The following is a 25,787-nucleotide window of genomic DNA, read 5'->3' as shown; positions in this document are numbered from 1 at the left end:
GAATTAAACGAATCTTATTGCCTTTTTACAGAAAGCGACAATTAAAAGGAGGCTTTTTCTCCTCTTTGCATTTCTTGCCTTGCTCGGCTCTTTCGTAAAAAGAGGCTTCGACGACGACGACGGGAGTAGAAAAGTTTTCGCAAAGAAACGGTATGAGGGGTGTGGGGATTTTATGGTCTGTTGGCGAAGATAATGGAGCGCAAGGTCACGTGGGCTGGGGGATCGTTAAAATTCGCCGTAGCAGCTGCACCGAGAGGCGCGGGGGCGAAAGCACATTCTCCGCTATACACGACGCATGCACACTTGCGTACATACGTACTCTCTGTAAGACTGAAAACTCACACGTTTAAAAGTTGCAATCGATCGCTCGTGGGCGGTCCGATTTCGAAAACCGGGCCCCCGAAACCGGTTCGGGGCTTCCCCCTATAGGGGTCGAGTACCTGGTGCAACTTTGTCCGTAAAAAAAAAATAAACTCCTGCGAGCCTTTTTCACGATTCTCTTTTTTTATCCCCCTCCCCCTCCCCCTCCACTCTCGAAAGATGTAACGCTGCATGGATTCTACCGAGATTTCTACCGACTCTGCGGAATATAAAGGGAGGACTCTCTCTCTCAAGAGAGAGAGAGAGAGAGAGAGGGCGAAATTGGGTACGAGTAACCTCCGGAAGATTAACAAAGTTCAGGTGATTCAGGCTCTTCTGCGCGCTATTGATCGTCGCGCAGTTTTTTTCAAGGAGCGAGCAGAGCATCGATCTCTCGTCTCTCAGGCCAACAAAGTCACGCGATCGTAATGCAGTGCCATTAACCCAGAATTCCTGGAGGACGGGCGAGTCAGGTTTTGCTCGCCTTTCAACCCTCTCTCCTCCCCTCTTCCCCCCTTATTCCTACCTCCTTCTAGATGGACCCATTCCGGATGGAATTTCAAGACGAAACAAGGCAATTAACCTTGAGAAAACTCGACACCATTGACCAATAGCTCTCTTACCGGTTTTTCTTTGCTTATTTTTTCATCTCCCCCGCCCCCCCCTCTCTCTCTATCTCTCTCTCTCTCTCTCTAGCGCGTGAGATGGAGAGAAAAGCTAGCGCCAGTAATAATAAGCACACGGGCTTATAACGAGCACTTGGGCAAACCCATTTGATGACCGCGAGGGGAAACGTGGAAAGATCGCTTCTCGATCGAAATGGAAGAATAAATGATTCTCGTTATATTTCCGAGACTTCCTTAATTACTAAATCACGAAGGCTATAGCGAGCAGTCCTGAAATAACAACTCCTACCATATTGGAGTGTCAATCTTCTTCCAGGAAGCTTCTATTAGGTAAATTACCGAATGGTATTCGCGGTTATTTTCAATGAAATTTTCACGAAATTCTGCTTCATTATCGTTACAAGACTCTCTCTCTCTCTCTCTCTCTCTCTCTCTCTCTGTAGAGTGGATACTAAATTTTCCATTGGTCTATGAAAATTGGAGAAAAAGCGAATTTGCCATAAATCTTGGCAGATTTGATGGACCTGGAGTTTCTAGACGGACACGAGAGCGCGAGGCAACTTTTGGATATGAATTATGAAAGCTTCGAAAATGATACAAGTTACACGGCGGCGGAGGGTTTTAGCGAAATGGGACGAAAGTTTATCGCTTTCCACGAATAGCGCACGGACGACTCGCTAGAAATTCGTTGGGAAATTTCTCGTGGAATTTGCTAAGGTTAGAAGTGAGAAAGATGGAGAGAGGGAGGAGAGACAGCTTATAAAGCGCTCGAGGATCCTTTGACAGGCTCGGCTGTTGGTCGTTTTTCCAGCGTTACGGCTCGACCGGCGTGACAGAAATTCGACGAGTAACAAGCCGAAATGTGTCGTGTCTGGCTCGCACGTGTGAGAAACGTGGCGCGTCAAGTGCTTCGTTTTTCTAAAGCCAGCTCTCCTCTTCTCAGCCTTATTCCGCTCTCTCTCTCTCTCTCTCTCTCTCTCTGTTTTCTTAGATAAGCCGTCTCGTTCCAACCCTATACCTCGCTATATATACGTAAATAGGAGATGAGGAAAAAAAAAAGGTTTGGATAAATACATTCCTTAATTACCAAATGTAATTGGGTGTTGCCGGGGTGATTCGAGGACAAATCTTGCAAAGCGCGCGCGCCCCTTTCTTGCAATTTCGACAGGAAGGGACAAAAGATTGACTTGCAAATCACTCGGCTTGCCTCGGTTTCTACCCCCTCCCCGTGCCGTTCCATCACTCCAGCACGCGGAATGCAATTACCCTAATTGCCGGTACTCCGAGGGCAGGTTGCGTAAGGGTGCTCGTTATCGGCAACTACGAATTACATCGTTAAACTCAAGCAATTCATATATATATATATATATACATGCAGATATATGACGCGGCGTGTCGCAAGCTCGACCTTGACTGTGCAAAAAAGTCAAACTTTGCAAAATCTGCTGGAAAAATTTGGCATTCATTCTGTTTAGTTTAAATTCCGTGAACGAAATTTCCACGAGTTCTCGGCTAGTTCATCCACCATTCCCTTTTCGGAGTTAATTAGTTCCCCAGTGAAATCTGACGGATTAATCCCGTGAAAGGCAAACGGTACAAGGTGGAATCCGGTCAGCGAACTTGCCGACGAGGCGGTAATTAAGCAAAACACAATTAACGCTGCTGCGGAGGGTGGAATGATAAAAAGGGAGGGAACGTAGGCTGCGAATTTTCTTCCAACCGTTATATATATATATATATATATAGGTATACACATACTACGTCCTACGTGCAAAATACCAAAACCATCCCTATATACATCCGATAGTCCAAATTAATTAAATACCATGATTTTTTATCGTCAAGCAAGCTGCTGTAAGTCTGAAGTAGGCAAAAGTATATATTGCGTCAAGGTTACCAGATGCTTGCAGCAAATATATATACATAAGTTTGGATTTTTTGTTATTATACAAGAGGGAATTGGGAAATTTGTCGAATTGAGAAAATCCTCTCAGGATATCCCGAGGTTAATTACGCCTCGCGTGTCTGTTCCAAAAGCGAGAGACTCATGGTCCGACCAGCACAGAAGGTTCCACCTTCGGGTGCGTAACAGTATGTGTTGGACCCGCTGCACATTCCGGGCCAGTGATGCTAGCCGAGGCGCAGCTCGTCGGTCTATGCCAAGAGACGGAGATCCCGGCGATATCTTTCTTCAACACGGATGCACGACCCAAGTACGTACCATTACCCGCCGGAAAACTATCCATGCTTCATCGAGAAGCGCCTATCAAATAAGAAGAGTCCATCAATCCCCCTGGCACTCGATCGATAAATATCCTTGTCAATTTATATCAACCATATGAATTATCATTATTATTAGACACGCTTATAAACGGGCTTCCTTATTCATCTTGCTCCGTAAAGCAGTGTGCGTGCGAAACTATCGAATTTCGAGAATGAATCCGAGAGACGGAGGATAGATTTGCGGCTTCGCGTCGTTCTCGTCAAGGTCGCCTGGTGGGAGGATAAAAAAGCAAGGAGATTCCGTTTGAAGAGGATTCTACTTGTTGGACGAAGAAGATGGAGAGCGGTCTCGTCGCGGATACATTGCGGACCTGGCTGCTGGCCAGGCCTTTCAAAAACTCGTTTCCAAAACCTGATTCTCCCGTCGAATAAACTAACCACCCCCCCCCCCCCCCTCTATCCGATAAACCGCAAATAAATAGATCGTTTACAGTGCTTTTTTAAGCAACGGAAAGCGTTCGGATCTCTCCAAAATCTCTCATGATTATTTACGTCATGTACATGCATATATGTCAGAGATAGACCTTTAAATATCGTTCGCTCTTATATTACACTGCCCCTTTAAAAATTCCTACGAGTCTCCCCACTATGTGTATAGCTGCAGCTATAGCCACGAGGCCTTTGACCCCCTCGCGGCATATACAATTTTCCGCAATTTTCCCTCCAAACTAATTAGATTTTTTTTCTCGGCTTCTTATTTCCATATCCGCGGTATATAGAGTCAAAAGCAGTGGGCGCTTACAACAATTGTCCAGACATTGCTGAATAGAATAAATAACGTTGATTGTTCCCTTTATTCATTTTGCTCGTTCGTTGCTTCATTCGTAAGATAATCACACATGGCCCCCTTTTCTCATCTCAAGGACTCTCAGCGCCAAAGTCGTCAAACCAGATTTAGAGTGAAGGCAGGTTCGGGCCAAGCTCCCAGAAAAATCCACCATTCGGAGACTGTATTATTCGACTGCCCGCACACAAACTTCTTTCATTCAATAAATTTCTCCAAAGATAGAGGCTCGAGGCAAGAAAGGCGTTTGGCAAAAAACCTTCCGTCTGGCCAAAAAAAACAAGAAAAACAGAAAAGATTCCTCAAACTAATTTCTTTTAAAATGAAGCGAGAATATGTCATCTGGACCAGCGAATAATGTCAATTGCTGGCAAAAGTGTGTTTCTCGGAGTGTGAAAGAAATAGAGTAGAAAAGTTAATTCTATTTATATTATATAATATACACGCGCGCTATACGCGTATATATATATATATATATGTATATACAAGAGGCGTGGGCGAAAAAGATGGAAAAAGTGTGTTATAAACGTACCTGTACACAATACGTGGGTATACCATTTGGAAAGGATTTCAAGGTATTGTTGAAGTTGAGGGGATGAAAAAGTGGATTTTACCATCTTGTGGTGGTAGAATAATCCATCTCTGGCAGGAGACATCAATAAAGCACTTACACAAGGGCTTTCAAAACATCTACACCTGCCAGATAAAGTTTCCTCTGAAAGACCCCACTGTGAATTCAATTCCCCCAATGATGAGTATAAGCTTTCAAAGTTGCTGCTTCTGCTTCTGCTGCTTTCCAAGTTGCCTTGGGGCTCCCATTAAAATTATTGATACACAAGCCTCTCAACAGCTTTTCCCTTATAGCAATTTTCTCAATTTACCGAGGACAAATGAATGAGGACAAAACCGTTCGAGTCCGAAACAACTACAATATATAATTGCGTGCTTTACCCGGAAACGCGGCTTTACTGTTTATTATTATTCAGGAGGGATAACCTTCTTGACTTTGCGCGTGGATAAGAGAAGAAAAGGGGTTATCGCGTAGATATACTCTGGTTCATCGCGCACAACGACTCGAGTCATCGACGAGTTTCGACCTGCCGCGCCGCAATATTTCTCTTTTCTGGCCAAGAGGGGCAATCGGAGAGAGAGAAATATAACTTTGATATTTTGCAGAAGAATGGAAAGAGTTGTGCGGGGGTGGGACAAAGTTGGTGGTTTGGCCAGTTAAGCAATGATGTATCGGCTCTATGCCGAAGGATATTGGCGGGTTATCGGCAGTAAACTTTCTGCCCGGTATAGATATACAGAGGACGCAACGTTTCGCACGCGTAAATCAACTCGAGTGAAATTCAGCGGAACGCTTTCGTCTAGAATTTTAGCGAGGGATCTCCAGCTCTGACCGATAACCATTCGCTGTTTATGGTTCTTACGCGATACGGAGAAGGGACGTGTCTCGCGCCAGAGAGTTTGGTCCCGCGGGACCAAACCGACCGAGCCGAGGATCTCTGCACGGCGCGGCGCGGCGTCGGGCGACGGTCATCGAGATTTCCGGGTAAATGCAGCAGGAGGAAAGTGGATTCTTCGTAGAGAGATGGCGCGCAAACTCGATGATGAATATTTAGCCGAAACAATGGGCAGTCGTTAATAACTCTGTGTGTTCTGGGCACACGCAAACACGGCGTTCAACGGTCGAACAAGCGCCGTGGAGAGACAATGGGCCGGAGTGCGGCGTGCGGCGCGGGTGCAACGGCCACTGCGACGCTCGCGCTGCCATTCAGCCTTTTCGCCAACAAAAGCGACGCTAATGCGACTCTTCCGTAATTACAGGTCACGCTCCGATGTTCAGCGCTAATTCATATCGCGTTTCAGCCCCCCTTCATCCCTGTGTTTTCGAAGGGAGGGGAGGGGAGGGGCAAAAGGTTTCTCGAACGGCGAAACAGCGAATGGCCCTTCCAGCTCGTCCATCGATCTGTAGCCCCTATATATATATATATATATATATATATATATATGCGACTTTACAATTTTATTTTATTTCGTAATGCGCGCGAGGTATCGACGCGCGCATCGACGCGATGATATATATATATATATATATATGCTGTGCCGAGTAGCCTTTTCACCTGGAGAGGAGCACGGGGCCGCCTCTCAAGGTCTTCCGGTTTGCACGATTCAGCAGGCACGTGTTAATTTATAAATAAAAGTGCGCCGAGGGCACTCCAGATATTTATATACACCTGCCAGTCGCATGTTTCTGCAGTTTACCGCTATTTTTAAACTCCCCACTACTGGCGATGCCGTTGCGAGCGCGAGCAGCACCCTGACCAACCAATCCCTTCTTTCGGCACACACGCGCAAAACCATTGAAATTTCACGTCGCGATATAAAAGGGCAGAAGAGGCTATCGAGTTTTCTTCTTCAATTATACATTGAATTCAGCGCGAATTATTTCCCATAGTGAGCGTATGCGAGAGTCAATAAAGCTTGTTTGTCAACGGAAAACGTGCTTCGCGGAGAATCAACATTTTTCGCTTGTTATTATGGCCGTTCAATTATTATGCAAATGCCATTTTGTACGTCGCAATTGAATATTCATGTAGAGCGCGGAAAAACGAAAAAGGAGGGATGAGGGCGGAGGGGGAGGGGGGAGGGGCTGAAGAGAGTGCTCGATAATACCGTGCGCGCACTTTTAGTTATTATTATTTCAGGCGATCAACCAAATTTTCTCACTCGATTAAACAGATTCTTCTTGGAGAAAGAGCAGCTGATCCGCTGCTGGCAGTCGACGCGTGCGCCAGCAGCATTTTCCCGAGAAAATTTAGCCCATTCCAATGTTATTGCGAGGAATTGCACAGTTTCCTCCGTACGCGCGTATATTATATATATATATATATATATATATATATACGGATGATTTCGTTGAATCCTCCAATTGTATTTTACGCGAGGGCTCGTGCAAATGGAGGTTTTTAATGGAGAGAAAATGTTTCGAGAGACGGAGAGTTTTCGGGCTAGCGCGAGGATATTTTCAGTGTACGTGAGGATTTTGGTGGATGGGCTACCCCACCATCCCACCACCCCCTCAGGGTCCTTTCACCCTTTTGCTTTACTGGTTCGGCACGTCATTATCGGACCGGTTGCAGCAGCTGCGAGATCCGACCGAGGCTCTCACGCTCTCCGTCCGGAGGCTCGCGAGAGAACGTCGGCCGCCGCGCCGCGCCGCGCCGCGCCGTGCCGGTGGCCTAACCTTCGAAAATCGATCTTCGTGACTCGATCGGTCCGCCCCGAATATCTTTTTGCTCTTCTACGATTCGCCAAACTTCCCCCTCGACTCCCACAGCTTTCTTCGGGCGGTAACCGATGAATTATCACGCTTCCGCTTATTTCGTCGCACGGAATTCTTTACTAATGTATAAATCACACACAGTATATCGATCGATGCATTATCTCGCGTATGGAATCGGCAGGCAGGGACGACATTCTTGCTAAAACGATCCGTTTGTTAAAGGGAGAGACTTCAATTCAATATGTATATACGCATTCTAGCAGGAATGCGATACAAATTTATTTACGCGTGACTAACATATTCGCCCTGGCTTTTATTTCGTATATATTCGCCTCTCTAAATTCCTATAAACAAGCAGAACCAAAAGAATTCATCGGAAATTACCGAGCTGTGCAAGTATATATACATAGTATATATAATCGCTGAGACAATAAAAATAAGCGCTCTCCGCTGCGGGACTGGAAGAATTTTAGAATTACAAAGTTGGAATACAAAGTTTTTGCTTTGCGCGAGCTTTTGGAAAATTCAAGTGGATCAGCGAAGTGAGACGTTTATGGTTAATTTATGGATGGGATGGTTCTATAGTTGCGTAACGGGGAATCTTACGGTATTGTTTGGCCGATCGTGCACGACAGGATCGGAGTCCTTTTACGTGGCATCGCGCGACAAGCGAGGATTCCCACTCTTTCCGTAGGTCCTCCATAAAAATGGAAAGAGCATCGTTGATTCTATACAGCCGACTGCCAGGCACGATCGGTAAACATTTCGATGGAAAGACGTACTTTATCCCAGCTTTTTTCCACCATCATTTTCTTATATATATTCAAAGTAATTTTTACCCTTTCCCTCCAGGCCGAGCGCGAGCGCGCGCGTCTTCCTTTATTCCTCTCTATCCTCTTCCCGTCCATGCATTCTCTCGCTCGCCAAACCTCCTCCCTCCTCCTTCCCCCCAGCAAAGATCCACAAATTATCCTGCCACTACGATACCTTACGAGAGAGAATTTAGCCGCACCGCCCCATTGCCCGCGCTAAGACACCATTTCCGCCCACCGAGCACAACTTTAAATCCTCCTGAATTCTTAAAGCGTATCAGCCACCGGACTTGATTTATATACCGCTAGACAGAAATCTCTGCGCGCGCGAGATCAGCTACCACTTCCGCATCGTAGATTCTGCAAAAAACCTTCTCGGAGCTATAGGGGGCTCCTCCGTGACTTCCGAGAAAAAATTTACTCGCGCCAGACTTTGGAAACGCATGAAACGTGCTTCTACGAAACTATCGGCGCGAAAGCGCGTTTCTGGGAAACCGAGAGAGAGAGAGAGAGAGAGAGAGAAAAATTCATTGTGTAAATACTGGACACGCATACCTCTCGCGTGCTTGAATCGGCAAGAAAAGAAAGAAAAGAGAGATAAAATCTAAACCATAAGCTATTTCCGGAAGGGTCTATTAAAGGTGAGATGTTCGAAGGTAAAAAGGGAGGCGGGGAAACGAACGTGTTGCAAAAGACTGCGGATGGAAGTATCGGGAAAAATCAATGCGCGCGCGGCCTAAGTAATTGACGTGGCAGTTTCTCTTCCGGGGCGTCGAAGATGAAGAGAGGAGCCGAGTGCGGAGGACAAATTTATTTGGAGCAATTGGAAGCACACGGAGGCACCACCTTGCTGCGATGGTGAAGGGCGTCCACGGTGGAGCGAGGGTGGAGGGAAAACCGTTAAAGGGTGGTGTGGGCCGCGCGCGGCGTCGCCTTTAGGAGGTTATCCTCTTTAAGGTCGCTGCTGCTACAGAGCCATAAGGGCTGCCAGCGCAGCCAGTGGGTCGATATCGTCGTCTACCCGACTTGTGGAACACTGCAAGCAAGGGGTGCACCCGTTAGGGGCTCTCAACACCCCTCCTCTCTACCCCATTCAACCCGACGTGGATGTTTATCGAAAGAGGTTACTCCCACCCCCTCGCTATTCCAAAGGGTGTTGCCACATTCATTGTGCAAATGGATTCCTCCCTACCCACCTCACATATTTCACTTTAATCACCAGCAATAACAAGCCATCCCCCCCCCCTCCCCCTCTCTAACGAGTAACAAAAATATCAATCATTCCACGCAAATTTCTCCAGCGTAGAAATACTTCCTCTCGACGACTGAAATAACCCCATTGGCAAATTCGACAGTCCCTTCGAACGTCTTGAAATATCTCAGCTGTTAGACGCAAGTATATACATGTATAGAGGAGGAGGAACGCTGCGCTTCTCAAACGTTAATTATAGCGGGCAACCTTTAATGGTATCCCACAGGTATTACCCAACTTGCGGTATCTCGCACTAACGAGCCACGCTTGTTTGCCTTACGTGACGTGCAATTGCACGGCCACTTCTCTCTCGTCGTCTAAATTTTGCCCAACTTATATCGAATGGTAGCGAGCTGCTAGGAAGAACTCTGTCGAATAACGAGAGGAGCCTCTCGATTTTAAAGTCTTTATATATATATATATATATATATATAGATTCCCTCGCGTTATTATTGTTCTTCCAAAACATCTGCCACCTTCCTATTACATACAATACTGTACTCGAGTCGCCGAATCGATACCGCGGTGCGAAGATTGATCAGTGAGAAAATGGACTATCCTCTGCACACATATAAGGGTCGTGTGCGAGGTTCGATCGAGCTCGATGAAATCATTATTGTTATCGCGTGGTCGTCGTTGGAGAGACGCTGAAAAATTCAGCCTATGTATTTCCTCTTGAAATATATATATATATATGTGTGTAGTTCTATAAGGGGGTGTGGGAGAGAATTACCGTAGAATCCTAATTGGTGAGAGCAACGACGTGAGTCAGCGGTTGATCGTTGTTCATCGTCGAGCGGACAAAGAGAATACATCGTATATTCCATAGAGTTTACGTCGAGTCTCTGCTGCCTGACACACTGAGAAGCTTCCGATAAACGCGTGGAATAACGCTCAGCGATAATCCTCCCACGCTTCGCCGAAAGGACTAACGAGTCTTTTCCTCCTTCCTTCCTCGCTCTTCAGGTTAAATCGGAGCCAGTGATTTCCACAAAAATCCTAATCTCACGGAAATCTGACTAATACCGGTATGTGTGCAACCGTGCTAAGTGTACGAGTGTGATTGATCGCTACTTGACGAATGCGTCGACCAGAGATAAATATAAGTGTGTGTGTGTGTGCGCGCGCGCGTAGGGCGGTTGGTTGCGAAAAAAGAATTTCAATGAGGGAGAGACAGAAGAGAGCGAGTGCAAGCAGGCGCGGCCCGGTGAGTTGGCAGCTCGCGCGAAAATAGTAGGCGTGCCAGTTATTCCGTGTGCCCTGGCTATCTGCAGGATGGTTGGTTGTGCGTGCGCGCACAGTGCATACGTAATGCAACCGAACGACGCGCGTCGACGCATATTTAATCGAAGCCAGCTTCGATCGACAACTGCATGCCGTCGCTAGGCAATATTTTTCTTCCTCCGCATCATTCTCCATCTCCTTTAAAACAAACAACATTTCCGTTAGGATAATTCCAATGCACGCGCTCCGATCGTCTTATTGCACGCCTGCGTCACATTTTATCCAACGCTTTAGTGATTTTATCGCTGCGTAAGGAGAGGTGTATATATACGTATTACGTATGTATACAAGTACACGAATAGCAGGGCGATAGCCGAAAAGCACGGGAGAAATTCTCACCTTGGCACCGAGCCAGTCCCGCACTTTCCATCTTTTCCCGCCGATTACCCCAACCTGTACAATAATCTTCCTAAATTATCTCTCCTCCTGGCGAGTATTTCCAAGAACACCGAGGCCTATCGAGCGATATCGTCCAAACGTCTTCGTTTCTACGAACAAACGCGATAAAGTTTAAAGTTTCCTTCGTTGGAATTCTCGCGATAGTACGCGTGCGATGAAAAAAGCGTTGATCCACCTGTTTATCCTTGACCAGCCACACTGAGATTACAGGTGAGGCGTGGAGAAGGAAAAAAGAGGAATGCGGAGTGTATGCATGGCTATATAGCTGCATCTTTGGAGGAGGATGTGGAAAGTTTAACGATAAAAAGAATTGAGGGGAAGGATTTGATCGGCAGAAGCGATGATTCTGCGATATACCTCGTCAGGTAGCACCTGCCGCTCTGGCCACTTGCAAAGTTACACCTGCGCGCCCTTACTCAACCTTCCGAATGCGTATACATATATATATATATAGAGAGAGAGAGAGAGAGAGGAACCCTGGCGCACGCACGCCACAGGAATTTTGCGCCAAGCAGCTGTGCGCTGCAACGCCGCTTTATTCGATTATGCAATCCAAACCAGTCAAGTACTCCTTCGATACTAATTCTCAACATGCGATTTTTTTATTCCGAGCAATTAAGCAATTATGCGGTAGAAATAATTGACGAATGATAAAATCGAAAAGATTCGGTAGATTGGAGGGAATTTCAAGGGTCTCGGCAAAAGTATCCTCTCTCTCTCTCTATATATATATATATATATATATATATATATGTTTAGTGGAAGTGAGGGGGAATGTGACAAGGAAGGTTTTACGAGAGCTTCGGTGTTAAGGCGGAAAGTTTCTTGGATGAAAAGAGTAAAACTATTGCAAAACTCTTCTCGGGAGCCGTAGTTTCGCTGTTGGGCAAAAAACGAAGCATAAAAGTAAAAAGGGCGCTGGCATAGGTGGGAGAGGTTAAAGGGGAATGTAAAGGGCTCGCAAGAGGAGGAGGATTGGACGGATGTTTTATAGGATGGGATGAAAGTTTGAAAGGGCAAGAGGGGAGGAGTGGGTTGGGGAGGGGGGGGGGGGAGAACTACCGAGGGCAAACTCCAAACTTAATATACACTGGAATCGAGCTGGCTAACTACCTTTGCTAACTAACCTAGCGAGTCCCGGCAGTTTAACTTCTGCTTATCGGTAAATCGTGACCTCTAGATTCCACAGAAGAATCTTCGAGGTATATATACTTTGCCATAACCATCCGCGAAACGTACTTACGTAGATTGCTTCTTTTCTTTCTTATTTTCAAACAATCGCACGAACACTGGCACAGAAGGCCGCTTTCATTAAACTCGCAATTTTCCTTCGGCGTAAAACTCGAAAGAGTTATTTCTGGTTTTCCTTTAGCGCAAAAATTTCCATCAATATTCCACTTGGGAAGGAATGTATTATAGGCGGAAAAGGGAAGTTGTAGCTTTACGAGTTGTCAGTCGATAAGGTGGTTTCCGAAACTGCTGCTTTTAGGGTGCCATAAAGCAGCTCCGATCCACACTCCCCCCTCCTCTTACTACTCCCGTCAATGGAGCTTTTCCGCGCCTCGGAAATTTTATCGCGAGCGATCAGCTCGGAGCTTTCGTGTCTGGAATATTAATGGAGCAGTCTGAACTCTCCGCCACTATAGGAATCTGCGGGAATACAAGGTAAAAAACATTTATATACCCTATATGGCATACACAAGGTATAGAGAGAGAGAGAGAGAGAGAGCGAGGCCACGAGTACATATACAGCCTTATCATTTTTATCTTTCATCTCCCCCACACACGAGCCCCTCGCGAAAAATTTCCCATGGGATTAGCTTTAATAAATTTACTCCGATTGCCATTGGTTGAACAACGGGAAGGAATTTTAATCGGCTAAAGAGGGACCTCTCTGTTCCTCCTCCATTCCTTTCCAGAGATATCGGCTGAAACATTTTTTCTCGCCTCCTATACCTATACCTATATATATATACACAGATGGAGATTAAAGAGAATTTCTTATAGCTTGACAAATAAGCCGCAGTAAATAATCGAGAGATAGCATTTGTATTTTAGGGCAGAGTTAAAATTGGATATTTAAAGTCCGAGAGAGAGAGGGAGAGGGAGAGGGAGAGAGGCGTAGGGTGAGAATCCTTGGCCGGGCGGTTAGATTAGAAGCGAAGTGGTAACGTAAACCGAGCTATAGCTATCTAGTTCGCAACAATAATTATCCGAGTTCTGCAACTAGTGGGCGGAACACGGCCGTGTGCCATTAAACCGGAAGGAATATATATATATATATATATATATAACCATCCACATAGCCGTGTTATCCTGCCGCTCCTCGTGCAAACAAATTCGCCTCGGTTTGTTTATGAACTCTCTTGAAGCGAGCGGCACGTGAAAATTTCGTTGAATTTGGAGATGCAGGTGGAGGAGGAGGGGAGGGAGGGGGGAGGGGCATTGTTGGTCCAGCGATCGATACACATTCGAGGCGATTGTTTTCTCACCGAAGAAACGTCAATAGCCGTCGGCAAGAGTTCATATATTATGCAATAAAAATATGACTTTGGCGAAAAGTTTGTAAATGGAAAAATAACAAGCGTCTCTGTGCGAGAGCTATCCGGAAGAAGATATCCCTCCCCTCACATCGCCCCACGCTAGAAATCATAGAATAGATGGCGCGCGCGCGCCTTCTATTTCTTTAAGGTCATGACCGAGCCTAAACTTTTTTTATTAGCCATCGAGTAAGTACAATCCAGTGAAATTGGCAAATCGATTTATCAACGTTTATCGGTGAGTCATCGCCGCGAGCAAGGAGTTTCTGCTCATTGAAAAGTCACACCTCGTGTTTCGCGTGGGTTGTCTACTTTTGTGCTCGCCAGTGTGTGTGTGCGCGCGCGCGCGCGTTCCGTGTTAAATCCTTCTCGTCCTCCTGTTCCTCACGCTCCTCGCCTGTCGCGCCACCCCCCGCAACGGCCCGTGACCCATCTGTTATGGTTGCGTAACAGATCGAACGCCAACGCGCTCGATAGCGATCGCGAAATTACATATTCGAGCCGCGCGACATTTCCTACACATTGCCGCCACCGCCGCTCGCTCCTCTGGTGCTTCACACCCCACGACTCTTCGTTTAAATCTGCCAGGATTAAATTTCATCCCTGCGAATCATTCCTCTTATCCTCCATGTCATCATCATCCTCATCCTTATTATTATTATCATCGGGAGGAAAGATTCGCTCGTTACTGTCCTCCCGTTTATTTATTCGTAGATAATGAAAAGATAAAAGAGTGCAGCGTGACGTGCTCCAACGTAATTATTTGGACACGCGTGGCGAGAATTGGCGAGAATGGCCCTTTGCCGTTTCTCCCTTTTCCCGGCTCTCCTCTAGGGCCGCTTTATATCTCCTCGTACCAATTACGCGAGAGTCACCGCCGTTTCAGGAAATTATACGCCCCGCTCGTCTGTTTTCCTCGGTCCTCGCTCTCTCTCCCTATATACCACACACACACACACAAAGCCATTCCTCACTTCCCGTCAGTTGCTTCGCGATCGATCAACAATTACCAGCCCGCTCGTTTCTCACATCAGCTTTTATCCGACGCATGTGCCAAGAACGAGTCGAAAAAACCCCCGAACAATTACGCAGCGTCGATCTCTCCTACAACTAAATCAAATTCCACATTCTGTTGCGTTATATATGTATAGCAGTGTGCAAAGATCGCGAGTGGTGGAAATAGCGGCAAACCTATAGATACGTGGTTCACGGGCCTTTCGCGAGGAAGCCTTCGAAGAAAGAGTAATAAGAGTGCAAGAGTAGCACAGAGAGAGAGAGAGAGAGAGAGAGAGAGAGAGAGAGAGAGAGAGGGAGGGAGACGAATAGCGGGAATAGCCGGAATAAAGCGAATGGCAGAAAAACTGCTAGCCGGTAGGCACTGGCTGCCTGGCTGCCGGGCAAGGAGTTTATGCGAAGATTGGCCGAGTGCCAGCTCGTCCAGCCAGTACCTCCATTATCCCCCTCCCCCTCCGTTCTCCCCTTCCCACACATTTAACTCGAGAGCCTATCCGTATACTCGAGTATTTAACCCGGAGAAATCGGGATCAGGTGCATCCCGCGTAATTGCCAAACCAGACCCCAACGACGCTTCCCTTTTCCATTTCACAAATATTTCTCCCATTCCGCTCTTATAATGCTATTCTCGCCTGAAATCTTATCCTCCAAAGTACAAAAGCAGTCGTCGTCGATATACAATAGCGATGTTTATTCATCGAGTGTGCAATAACGGAAGGAAACCTTGGGATTACGCGGGAAACTCGTCTTTATTGCTTTCCGTATACGGTACATCGCGATTATTCCGAGGAGTTTCGAAAAATCGATAATAGGATCACTTCGGCAAGATTATTTATTAATGAAAACAGTCCGATCCTCCCAAGTCTCGTTCCACGCGAGTGCTGAGAGGAACGACGATAAAAGAATTTCGTGGAGGTGGGAGCGAGGGTTGTGGGAGAAGATAAGATTACGTGCCGGTAGACAAAGAGCGGAAAGCTTTTGGAGATCTCCGAGGAGGCGTGTGTTCCATCATAAGAGAACTACCACTACTCTCCTCCTTCCGAGAGAGAGAGAGAGAGAGAGTCCTTCCTCCTGCTGGCCTCCCTCAATAACCGCACAGAGTCTTTTGTTTGTGGACCGGTTTCTCTTGCACTGTTCCTCGAATCATTTATCCCCTCCCCACCCCCTCCTCCAATCCACCACCTCCCATTGCCCGTTCCTCCGTTTCCAAAACCAATCAGTCCCTACTCTTCTTTCGCATTCCACTTTGTTTTGAAAATCTTCAGTAGACGGGGGGGGGGGGGGGTTGGATGAGGAGATTCTTATCCAGCAAATCGAAAGTACCGTATTGGATTTTCATCGGAAATCGAAGACAGCTGGAATAAGCTATTGCCAACGGTTGATAAGGATTAATGGCCGAGCGTGGGATTACACGCCCAGCCACTGACCGAATGCAACAATCGACCATTTTCAGAGTGACCGCACGGAGACGCGCGCGCGCACGACTCCATGGCTTTTATTTATGTGGATTGTTTATTTTTTATTGCCTTCCTCCAGGGAGGAAGAGGGGGGGGAGGGGATCCGTTTCTCTTTCATCCACTTCGAGGTTGATCTCCCTCCGTGCGATTCTCCTAGAGATTTTCGAAGGTCAACGCGTTTCTGGAGCATACTCGAATTTGATCGGGGAATCGGTTATCGAGCACAGCAGCACACTAACACAGTCCCACCATATGCGTAATTAATTACCTTTGTCGAGCTGCTGGGGGGTGATGGGACTCTGCGTCCTCGGGGGTGGTTGCTGGAGCTGAGCAGTGGCGTTCCCAGGTCGTCCCCTGGGTCTTCTTCCCGATCGTGGCTGGAACAAAAAGCACTCGTCAGCTTTGGAGAAGAGCGAAAGAGAGAGAGAGAGAGAGAGAGAGAGGAATTGGCCAATGGAGGACGAAATACGCGCAGGACCGCGCCACTCTCTTAATTTTATAGGCTATTTTAACGCGTATATTTTAACCGAGCGGAATCTCTCTTTGGTCCATTTCTCTCCTCTATATAGCTACATACTCGCTGGTCTTGGAGGGAATCAAGGCTGGAGTTTCTGGCTCTGGGCCAACGGGCAAGCCGTTTCACCCGAATCGTCGCATTCTCTCGCGGAATTTAAGCTACGCGTAACGAAAACCTCGATCCTCTTCCAATCGAACCTGCAGCGAGAAATTCCGTCGGAGGAAATTGCTCACTCTCGAGTTTCCCCACCAATCGTTCGATTAAATGTCGGAGCGGTATATAATCGTCCCTGCAATATATTGCGTTCGATGGACAAAAGCTAATACTTGAGATTTATATACGAGTATCCGTGTGTCGGTTTGTTTAATGCGAAATCTCCAATTGGGTCTCTCCAAGGGAAATTTTAAGATATATATATATATATATATATATATATATAGCAGCGTTAACGAGAAAGAAGAACAGGTCTCTCCCGCGCGGACCAAAGTGTATTTCAGGCGCAAGTATAGATGGTTGATACGGGACACGCGAGGGGGTGGTATGTAAGTTGCAGAGTCAGGCGGAGGAGGGGAGAATTTACTCGCAACTATATACAGGTATGGGTGAACCAGTTTATGGGCGGGAGAAACGACCGGTACTAGCAACCGGTTTGCCCGAGAGCTCGAAAAAATCGCTAAACAAGCCTGCAGGACCGGCCGGCTGGCTGGCTGGCTGGCTTTTTATCGCGACACCCCACGCAACTGTGTTGGTAATCGTTTATTTATATACAACTTTCCGCACGTGTATATCTCCCGAGAGTCATCGCTGTGCCCGTATCTCCGCACGCTCCGGGCTCTTGGTGTTTATACATGTAAATGCACGTGTACACATACATGGAGAGAGAGAGAGGCAGCGGAGAGCGATATTCGATAGAGTGGCAATTTTGGCCGATCGAGCAGCGTGCGCGTCTGCGTGGGTCGCCTGCATTGGCGTAGCCACACTCCCCCCTCCCCCTCCCTCTCCGGCGATTTTTACCAGAAGCAAAAGTTCATCCGGAAGGAAGCTCTCGAGAGGCTCGGCCTCGCCCTCCACCATCCATTTACTTACTCGCGCATACAAACGCACCCTGACTCCCTCCTTCAATGAATATTCCATTCCTCCCATCTCGCATACGTCGAAGAAATCTACCAGGATGCTGTCCTATCTATATATCCGACACGCAGAAACTTTCCACGTCCCTAAATCGCGCAAACACGCCGCTATCAATTTTTCAAGTGCTCTATGCTATATATCTGTATACATATAGCGCAATTGCCTTTTCTCCCTTTGCAATATTTATACATTTCGAGAATCGTATCAATCACGAGTAATTTCCTTTCTTCGCTCGCCGCGCAAGTAGAAAAAGAAGAAGCCAGTTTTGTTCAATGACTTACTTTTCCGGAAGATTACCGGCTTGCACTTTTTATCCACGAAACTCTCAACGATCGACTTTCACCGACTCGCGGCACGGCATTATACGCACAATTACCGTCGGCACTCGCATAAAAATTTATCCAATTCTTCCATCGTCACTGCGTCAACAAAATTACAGCCGAGTCTTATTTCCAGCCAGCGAGGCAGCCGCGCTCGGCGCTATCTCCAAATCGACTCTCCGCTTCATTCCCATCGCTCTTTTTCCCTTTTTTGCCCTCTCGCGTAAACTCGGATTTATGGACCCGTCGCGACCGCTCCCAACGAAATCTTTTTTCCCGACGATAACCCGGTGAATTTTCAAAGTGGAGAGCGCCGACTATTTCGCGGGCGAGTCAGCGACCATGTTGCAACGGCCTGCACTCTAACGGGATACCGTTCTAATCGCGCGATAATGACGAGATCACCACGATAATAACAATGATGCGAGGACGGCCCCCCCGCGTTGGACTCGCGATATAGCGAAACAATGGTATACGCGGCGAGCGAGTGTGTGCGCGAGAGAGCAATGGGAATTCGTATAGCGGGACGGGAACAAGGTGTCAGGCAAACGAGGCGAAACCGTCGCGTCGAGCTGACATTGACCACTCGTCGCCAACTTCGCACCGATTCTCTCCCACTTGTCCCCACCCTCGTCGATCGAGCCACCTACACCACCTCACCCACCGTCCACTCGACTATGCGATACTGTCAGCCAGGAGTCAATAATCCGACAAACCGTCTAGACTAACTCGCATGCACGCCACCCCCCCCTCCCTTCCCTTCCCCAACACTACTCGCCACTCGATCCAATTTCACACTTCTTTCCACCCTTCCCCCCCCCCCCTCACCCTGCTCCAATCCACGTCACCATAAGAGCCAACAAATTCGTCGGCCCGAAAATACCGAAGGGCGAGATCAAATCTATCGTTTTCACCACTCGCAAACTATATATATATATATATACCATGTACCTAACGTACACACGCACATACACCGGAGAGTGTTGGGAGAAAAAGAAAGCTCGCGAGGCGAACGCCGAGTCGCAGATTACAAATCCATTGAAGAAGCTCGATCCATCGAGATGTTTAGGCTCACCAATGAAAATCCAGGAGCACGGAGGCAGGCAGCGGAGTACCAAGAGTGTGGCAAGAGGAGAGAAAGGGCGAGGAAGAGAAGGCGCGTACAACTCAATCCTGTGACACTGAAATCCTTGCAGGAGCCGGAGTAAAGATTGGCCAGTCTCTCGAGGACGCTCCGTCTTTCCGGGGGATGGATCCTCGCGCGCGCGAGGAACGACGCGACTCGCGGAACTCGGTTGGCCGTATAGAATCGGGATCGATCGTGTCGGTGACGCGGCTCGGCGGCTGCGACGGGCCGGCTACGTCGCCCTCGGGAACTGCAGCCTCGATCCGCCACGGAGCTTCGCTCTCTCGCCAAAATGGCTAGGTTAGTCCCTCCGTGTGTACGTGTAGGTGTGAGCGTGCGCGCGCGCGCGTGCGAGGGAGAGAGCCGCGATACGCGCAGGCCGCCGTGCTGCCACCTACTGGCGAGTAAACTCGCCGGAGAATAGCCGCCTCGCTTCCCCACCACGCAAACTGCTTTCCCAGCTCTCGTCTCTTCCTTCCTCTCTCGCTTTGCTCTCTCTCCGCGAGGGCTTAACCGTTTTGCCAACGGACGACGCGATTCTCCCAGCGCCCTCTCTCGCCCGCAGGAACCTCCATCTCCCCCCCCCCTCCACACCCTCGTACCGTCCCGCACCCCACCTATCGTCCACCAAACGCCAGAAATTAGCCTGGATTCGAGCATCGAATCTTAAATTCTCCGATAACAAACGCAACTTCCCATAAACGATGTATAAACGAAAAATGGTTTGTCCGCTCTCCCCTCCAGCTTATCTCTCCTCGTATGCTCCGCTCTTCGTCCACTGGTGACACATGTGCCGATTCCCCAACGCGCCCTGCCATCGCGGGCTTTCGGTCAAAATAAAGCAAAGATTCGCATCGCGAAGCTTTGCACGTTTCTCTGATAGCGACGACTACAGCAGGTATTTATAGCCAATCAATATCGACTTTCCTCCCACCCCATGTTCTTCTCCCCTTCCTCCAAGTTATCGCAGAATTTTCAACGACCGCGGACACGCAATTATGAATCTATAATGGGGGACTGATCGATTGGTCTTGAATGGACGGTGAATGCAGGTGAATCGCACTTTGTATAGGTGATTTCGGAGTGAGAGGGGGGAGGGGGGGGGGGGTAGAGATGGATAAATATTGAAAGGTTGAATAGTTTCGGAGGTGGGATTTCCGGTGGGAGACGCGGTGCAGACGCGCTTTATTTATAAGCTCGAGGAGAGAGAGTATCGATCCGTCGCGTCATTCGGGAGTAGTTTGGCCAGCCAGCGAGGCAACTTTGTTGTTGGGAACTGAAAGTTTCGCGGGAAACTCCCGCACAAACAGGTGGAACGTTGGTGAAAGCCTTCTGGCGCCATCCTCCTCACCCCCCCCCCCCCCCCCCCCGCGTACTCCTCTTACGCGTGAGTTTCGATACACCTCCGAGCAGGCTAAAATCACGAGGGGGTAGTTTTCATCCCCTAACAACCCTACACCTTTATGCACGCGATAATAAGTGCTAGGGAAAATACGATACGGCTGGCTGAGCTTCCTACCAACACATGCATGTGCCTCTACAAACCACCCTCTCTTTCCTTCCTGCCTCAATGTTACCGCGTCGCTCTCTCTCTCTCTCTCCCTCTGAAACGGGCTAGGGTTGCAAACGACCCTCCAGGATTCAAGGAGAAACTGCCAGGGTCAACCCGACGAGACGAAATTCGATCGTAATGAAATTCCGCTCATGCACTTCCGGTTATTATTAACGATCAACAATCACCACCCGTTTCTCCGAGGATATATCTCAGCACCATCAGGAACATCCGGCTCTGCGCTATATACCATATATATATACCTGTAGCAATTAATTCCATTGTCAGGTTTCTTCGGAAAAAAAAAGAGAGCAGTGTCAGTCAGGTAGACTTCTCGTTTTACTGCGCTGGATCTCTGTATCATTTGGGTCTGCCAGTCTCGTGATATTCAAGCGGGAAAAATTAAAATTGTCGATAATACATATTCGAATTTGTATATCGTAGCCCGATAATCGCTGGAGGAACGACGTTGTGGAATTTCTCGAATGGAATTTCGAGTGTGTAAACTATAAATAGAGGCAGGAGGATTCGCGGTGGATTTACAAATGATGTTTTACGTTAGTGCAGGGGATGCGGTGGGAGTAGGTACGAGAGCGTTTCGAGTAAGAAAGAAAAAGAGCGAGTTTGGTGTTGGTTGGTGGGGGGTTGTGTTGGTGTATCCGAGCGTACCCCTCCGCTGGGGCTACTCACTCCCACCCCGCTTTAAACCCCCACCACACGGCGACTTGCCCGAGAATCAATACAGCTACCAACCACCGCCCCAACTCCTAAAACCTCGAGCGCGCGACCCCTTCCCCTCCCCCCTTCCCCTAGGTGCTTTCCATACCTCGCGCGCACCCCCCAATGCCGATTCCCATTCTGCGATCCTCACTCTCGTTTCTTCAGTCCCGACCCCATCTTCCATATATCCTCTCACCGTCCTATACGCGGAGACTCTGTTGCACTCTGTTTATTCTTACCCCTCGAGAATTCCTCTTTCAATTCCTCCCTCCCCTCCTCCTCCGTACTATAATTCCGCACCCACGTTCTCAAAATTCCATCCTTCCTACGCTGCTCTCCCACTCTCCCCCCCCCCCCCCCCCCAATTCTTCCATAGCCCATAATAGTTTATATACAAGTTTTTAGTCCCTGCAGGGGAAGACAACGAGCAATCGAGCAAATTCCTCGTGGTGTTATTTTCATGGGCGAAAAGAAGAAATGCGAGTTCGAGCCGCTAATTAAGTTTTAGGGAGAAAGTTTATTAAGCTGGTTTACGGCTATGAAGCCACTCGATCTGCTCGAGCTTCAAGAAAGCTCGTTCGACGAAACGGTCGAATAAAAAGGCAAGGCTGCGGTGGCGAAACTGGCGAGGGAAGCGAAAGAGATTCCATCTCCGACTCGCACTTTTAATTTCACAACGGTGAAACATCCACGTCGCTGTTTCTTATTCTTCCTTCATTCTACGGATTAAAAAGTCATTGTGCCGATGGGGGGTGGTTGCGTGAATTCTGTGGGCAGGCCTCGAAACGTTTTCAGGGTGATACGAAAGAATGCGGGGGCAAAAGTTGTGCCATGCTTTCTTTGCATGGAATGGAAAAGTGAGAAAGAACAACGGATAGTGCGCAAGGTCAGAGAAATTCCGATAGCTGCAGAGATCCAGCAGCTACAGAAGAGCTGCGTTGAAAAGCCAATGCAGTCGATAACTCGTCCGTGGGATTTTCGTCTCCGAGGTATACTAACGTATATTGGGAATTCCGATGCCACATTTTCTCTTTCCCATTTGCTCACCATTTCCACCCCCGTGCGTTCCATCTCGTCAGGGGGTCAACAGGACAATGAACTCTCTCATACCGTATATTTATATATACACGCATGGTAGCCACAGCTGTGAATCCGGTCCACATAGCGAGAAATTGGCGTTAAATTTCCCCGCTTACTTATCTAAGAGCTCCCGATAAAAGTCCACTCCTCGAACAATTATAGTCGTTACGATCTTCCGGTACTCTACACACATATATATATATATATATATATATATATATAGGGTCATGACTGGACCGTCAGCCTTAAGAGGAGACGAAGACTATAGTATTATTATGAAATGGCTCGAGTAGCTCTCCACAGTGTGGACCTGTCATCTCTCTCTCTCTCTCTCTCTCTCTCTTACATTTCTCATAAACATGATCGACTGAAAAATACACGAGAACGCTTTGAAAGAAAGAAATATCCAAGCGTTTCGACCGAACGATATTTGTTTACCGAAATTACTTTGAATTGGCGCGCGAACACACGCATAGCGAGAATAACAAGGGGTCCTTGAGAGCTGCTTGTTTGGCGAGACATATCAGCGGACTATAACGCGTATATAGCTTCCAGGAATTTCAACAAGCAGGAAAATTTGACGCAGCGAATCCGTCACCTCACTCACGGGTATCTTCCATGCAGTGGGTAGGAAAAAGTCGTCAAACTTTCGGCGTAGTCCAAATAATTGCACAGCTGGTTTTCGTAATATTTTCTGCACTGCGGAATGTTTCGATACTTGAATAGATATTCCGCGATGATAAATAACAAAGGGATTGGTATATACGATTGAAGAATGTTATTGATGAATGAATAGAGAGCGTGGCGAGTCAATTGCGTTGTGATTTCTACAAGATAAATCAGGTTGGGTCGTGGAACGAGTGGAGGGAAGAGGGGGAATAAAGGAGGAACGGTGAAGGGAAATCGGTCGCTTTGTGTAGGAAAGCTCGTAGTACGTGTGGAAAGCTCGGTCGTCCGGAAGCGATTCTTGAAAGCCCCAGCAGCAGCGGTAGCGGCAGCAACAGCAACGGCAGAGACGTCGATGTGCCGCTGCCTCGCCTCTGGGCGTCACTTTATCGATTTCTCCATTAAAGAGAGAGCTTACGAAGCTTCCGTGCAATTATCAAATTCATTTTCTCAACTTTGATTAATTCCTCGTCCAATTACATCCTCCGACTCATCTATTTCCATTGGACTTACTTCCATTGAAAAGCTCATAAATAAAAGATTTCCTCAAATCTATGAAACAAGTTGCTATTCCTGCCTGCGATGCGACTCGTGTTCAATGGGCCAATCTAAGAATTTCATTGATATCGCGATGGCAGTCTAGAATAGTCAAAGTTTACGAGACTGGTCAAGGTGTTTCTTACGAATCGCGCACGATCGATAAACACGATGGTAAACATTGAAGCTCGCCTCTCTCTCTCTCTCTCTCTCTCTCTCTCTCTCTCTCTCTCTCTATCTCGAGGACGTACGTTTGTCGAAAGAAACCTAGATGGATGGTATATTATAGATAAATTCCATTCGGAAACGCGCAGTCCCTCGATCTCTTTCCGTAATAATTCGAATCTATGCCTCAACGATGCAATTAATATTCCTGACCTTTAAAAGAATTTCTCAGGAATAATTTAATCGTCAATAGTATGCTGGAGCTCGTTTGATGATTCAATCGGGTATTGGATGAAGGAGAGGGGGGGGGGGGGGAGTCTTTGACGATAATCATCACTGAACGAGTAGAGGCAATAAGTTTTGCGACGGGGCATTTAATAATAGAACGGGAATTGGATTTCACTCACCACGACCAGTGCGTGCGTCAGAGCAGTCGATGACCTCGACCTCCTGGGTGTCATGCCGACGACCTCGCCCCTCATGATGCTCTCCACAACTGCACAAAAGAGAAAGTAACATCATCAATCCGTCCAATCTGGGTCGCAATTGAATTTTTTACTCCACCCCTTCTTCCCTTGCCTCGGTCGTGTACGCTCTACAGCGACAAACAATTTTCGCCCGTCCCGATAAACACACACACACACACACGTGGAATACGAACCTCCATCACCAATCAGACGCATCTGCACCAAGCTCGGATCCTCGTTATGATCCTCCAAAACCGTGTCATCCGTCACTGTTAAATCCTGCAAACGCAAAAAATACAAAATACGTTAGATTAATGAATTGTGCAGCGAGCAAAAATTAAACGGCAATTTTGCGCAATTCCTCCTTCGGCACTGGAAAGAGCCAGAGAGATTTATACATTCGAACGATTTGCGGTTCTTCGAGTAAGTCGGTGGAACGAGATGGGAAAATTAAGTTAATTAACTCAGCGGGATATTAGGGGGGAATCGTAGGAAGGAACGAGATAAAGAAGCATGCAATTGATCGGTATGTTTGTGATATAAGACATTTCTATTGCTTAAAAGGTTCGTCGACTTCCGGTGTAATATCCGACTGTAGGTTGCACGCGCGCACTTGCTGGCCTCTAGACGTAGCTAAGGTTTCGTGCCATTACACGAAGGAAGGATCCATAAAATAGCCGTTCATGAGGAAAAATCATAAATTTAACAGCGAGTTTTGACTCGATCGGGGAATTGAAATAAAGTCTGACCTTGGTGGACTCGTTATAGCCGACGATGACGGCAGTGTACCACTGGGTGGTGCCTTCCGCTCGATATACCTCCACCCTGAATCCTACAAGGACGCTCGGTGTTGTCAGGAGGATCCTTTGACCATCCTGCATCTCCGCCCATCTACGCACAGCGTTGCCCCAGGGCATCGATCCTTTCGTCAACTCCCAGTCCTGCTGCAAGTTCAATTACAGATTCATTATATAATCCACTGGACATTCCTCGCGTACCATCCCCCCTCCCGTAAAAATCGACCATCCCGTAAAACATATTGCTAAACATTATCTTGTTGATGCAAAAAAATCTTCCAACGATATATACAAAGTATCTTTGATGAAATTCACATAATTTTTCATTAATTTTCATTAATGTCACATGTGTAACGAGTATACAAAACGAATGTGTTTATACATTGCACGAGAAAAGTTTACAGTTTCATTTGCAAATTTACCTAAAGATGGCCCAAAAGAATAGTATAACGCGCTTTATTATTTGCAGAATTTCATAGAAATAATTGTTTACGATGTTTCTCTCGAAGAAGCAGCGATGATTATCATTGGCAGCGGAATCAACGACGCGAAAGGTGCAAGAGAAAGCGTCGAGTAATTTCCGGTAAAATTTGACCATGCATGTATCGT

General features: G+C 47.3%; 1 protein-coding gene across 1 annotated transcript in view; it reads right to left on the bottom strand.

Annotated features, from left to right (window-relative positions):
- Positions 1-25,787, bottom strand: part of Kdm3 (Lysine demethylase 3) — a 122,963-nt gene that overhangs the window by 75,469 nt on the left and 21,707 nt on the right. Inside the window, exons 4-7 of the mRNA XM_066731131.1 lie at positions 25,131-25,325; positions 24,576-24,660; positions 24,322-24,410; positions 16,369-16,477 (exon numbers count right to left, since the gene is read on the bottom strand). Of these exons, the coding sequence (XP_066587228.1) occupies positions 16,369-16,477; positions 24,322-24,410; positions 24,576-24,660; positions 25,131-25,325 (478 nt within the window). The remainder of the gene's footprint in view (positions 1-16,368; positions 16,478-24,321; positions 24,411-24,575; positions 24,661-25,130; positions 25,326-25,787) is intronic.

The sequence above is a fragment of the Prorops nasuta genome, unplaced genomic scaffold (genome assembly GCF_024137725.1).
Source record: "Prorops nasuta isolate Cenicafe-Biocafe unplaced genomic scaffold, Cenicafe_Pnas_1.2 PNAS00008, whole genome shotgun sequence".
In the NCBI taxonomy this organism is placed as follows: Eukaryota; Metazoa; Arthropoda; class Insecta; order Hymenoptera; family Bethylidae; genus Prorops; species Prorops nasuta.
The sequence above is the reverse complement of the archived record's forward strand: the minus strand, read 5'-3'. Positions and strand labels throughout refer to the sequence as shown.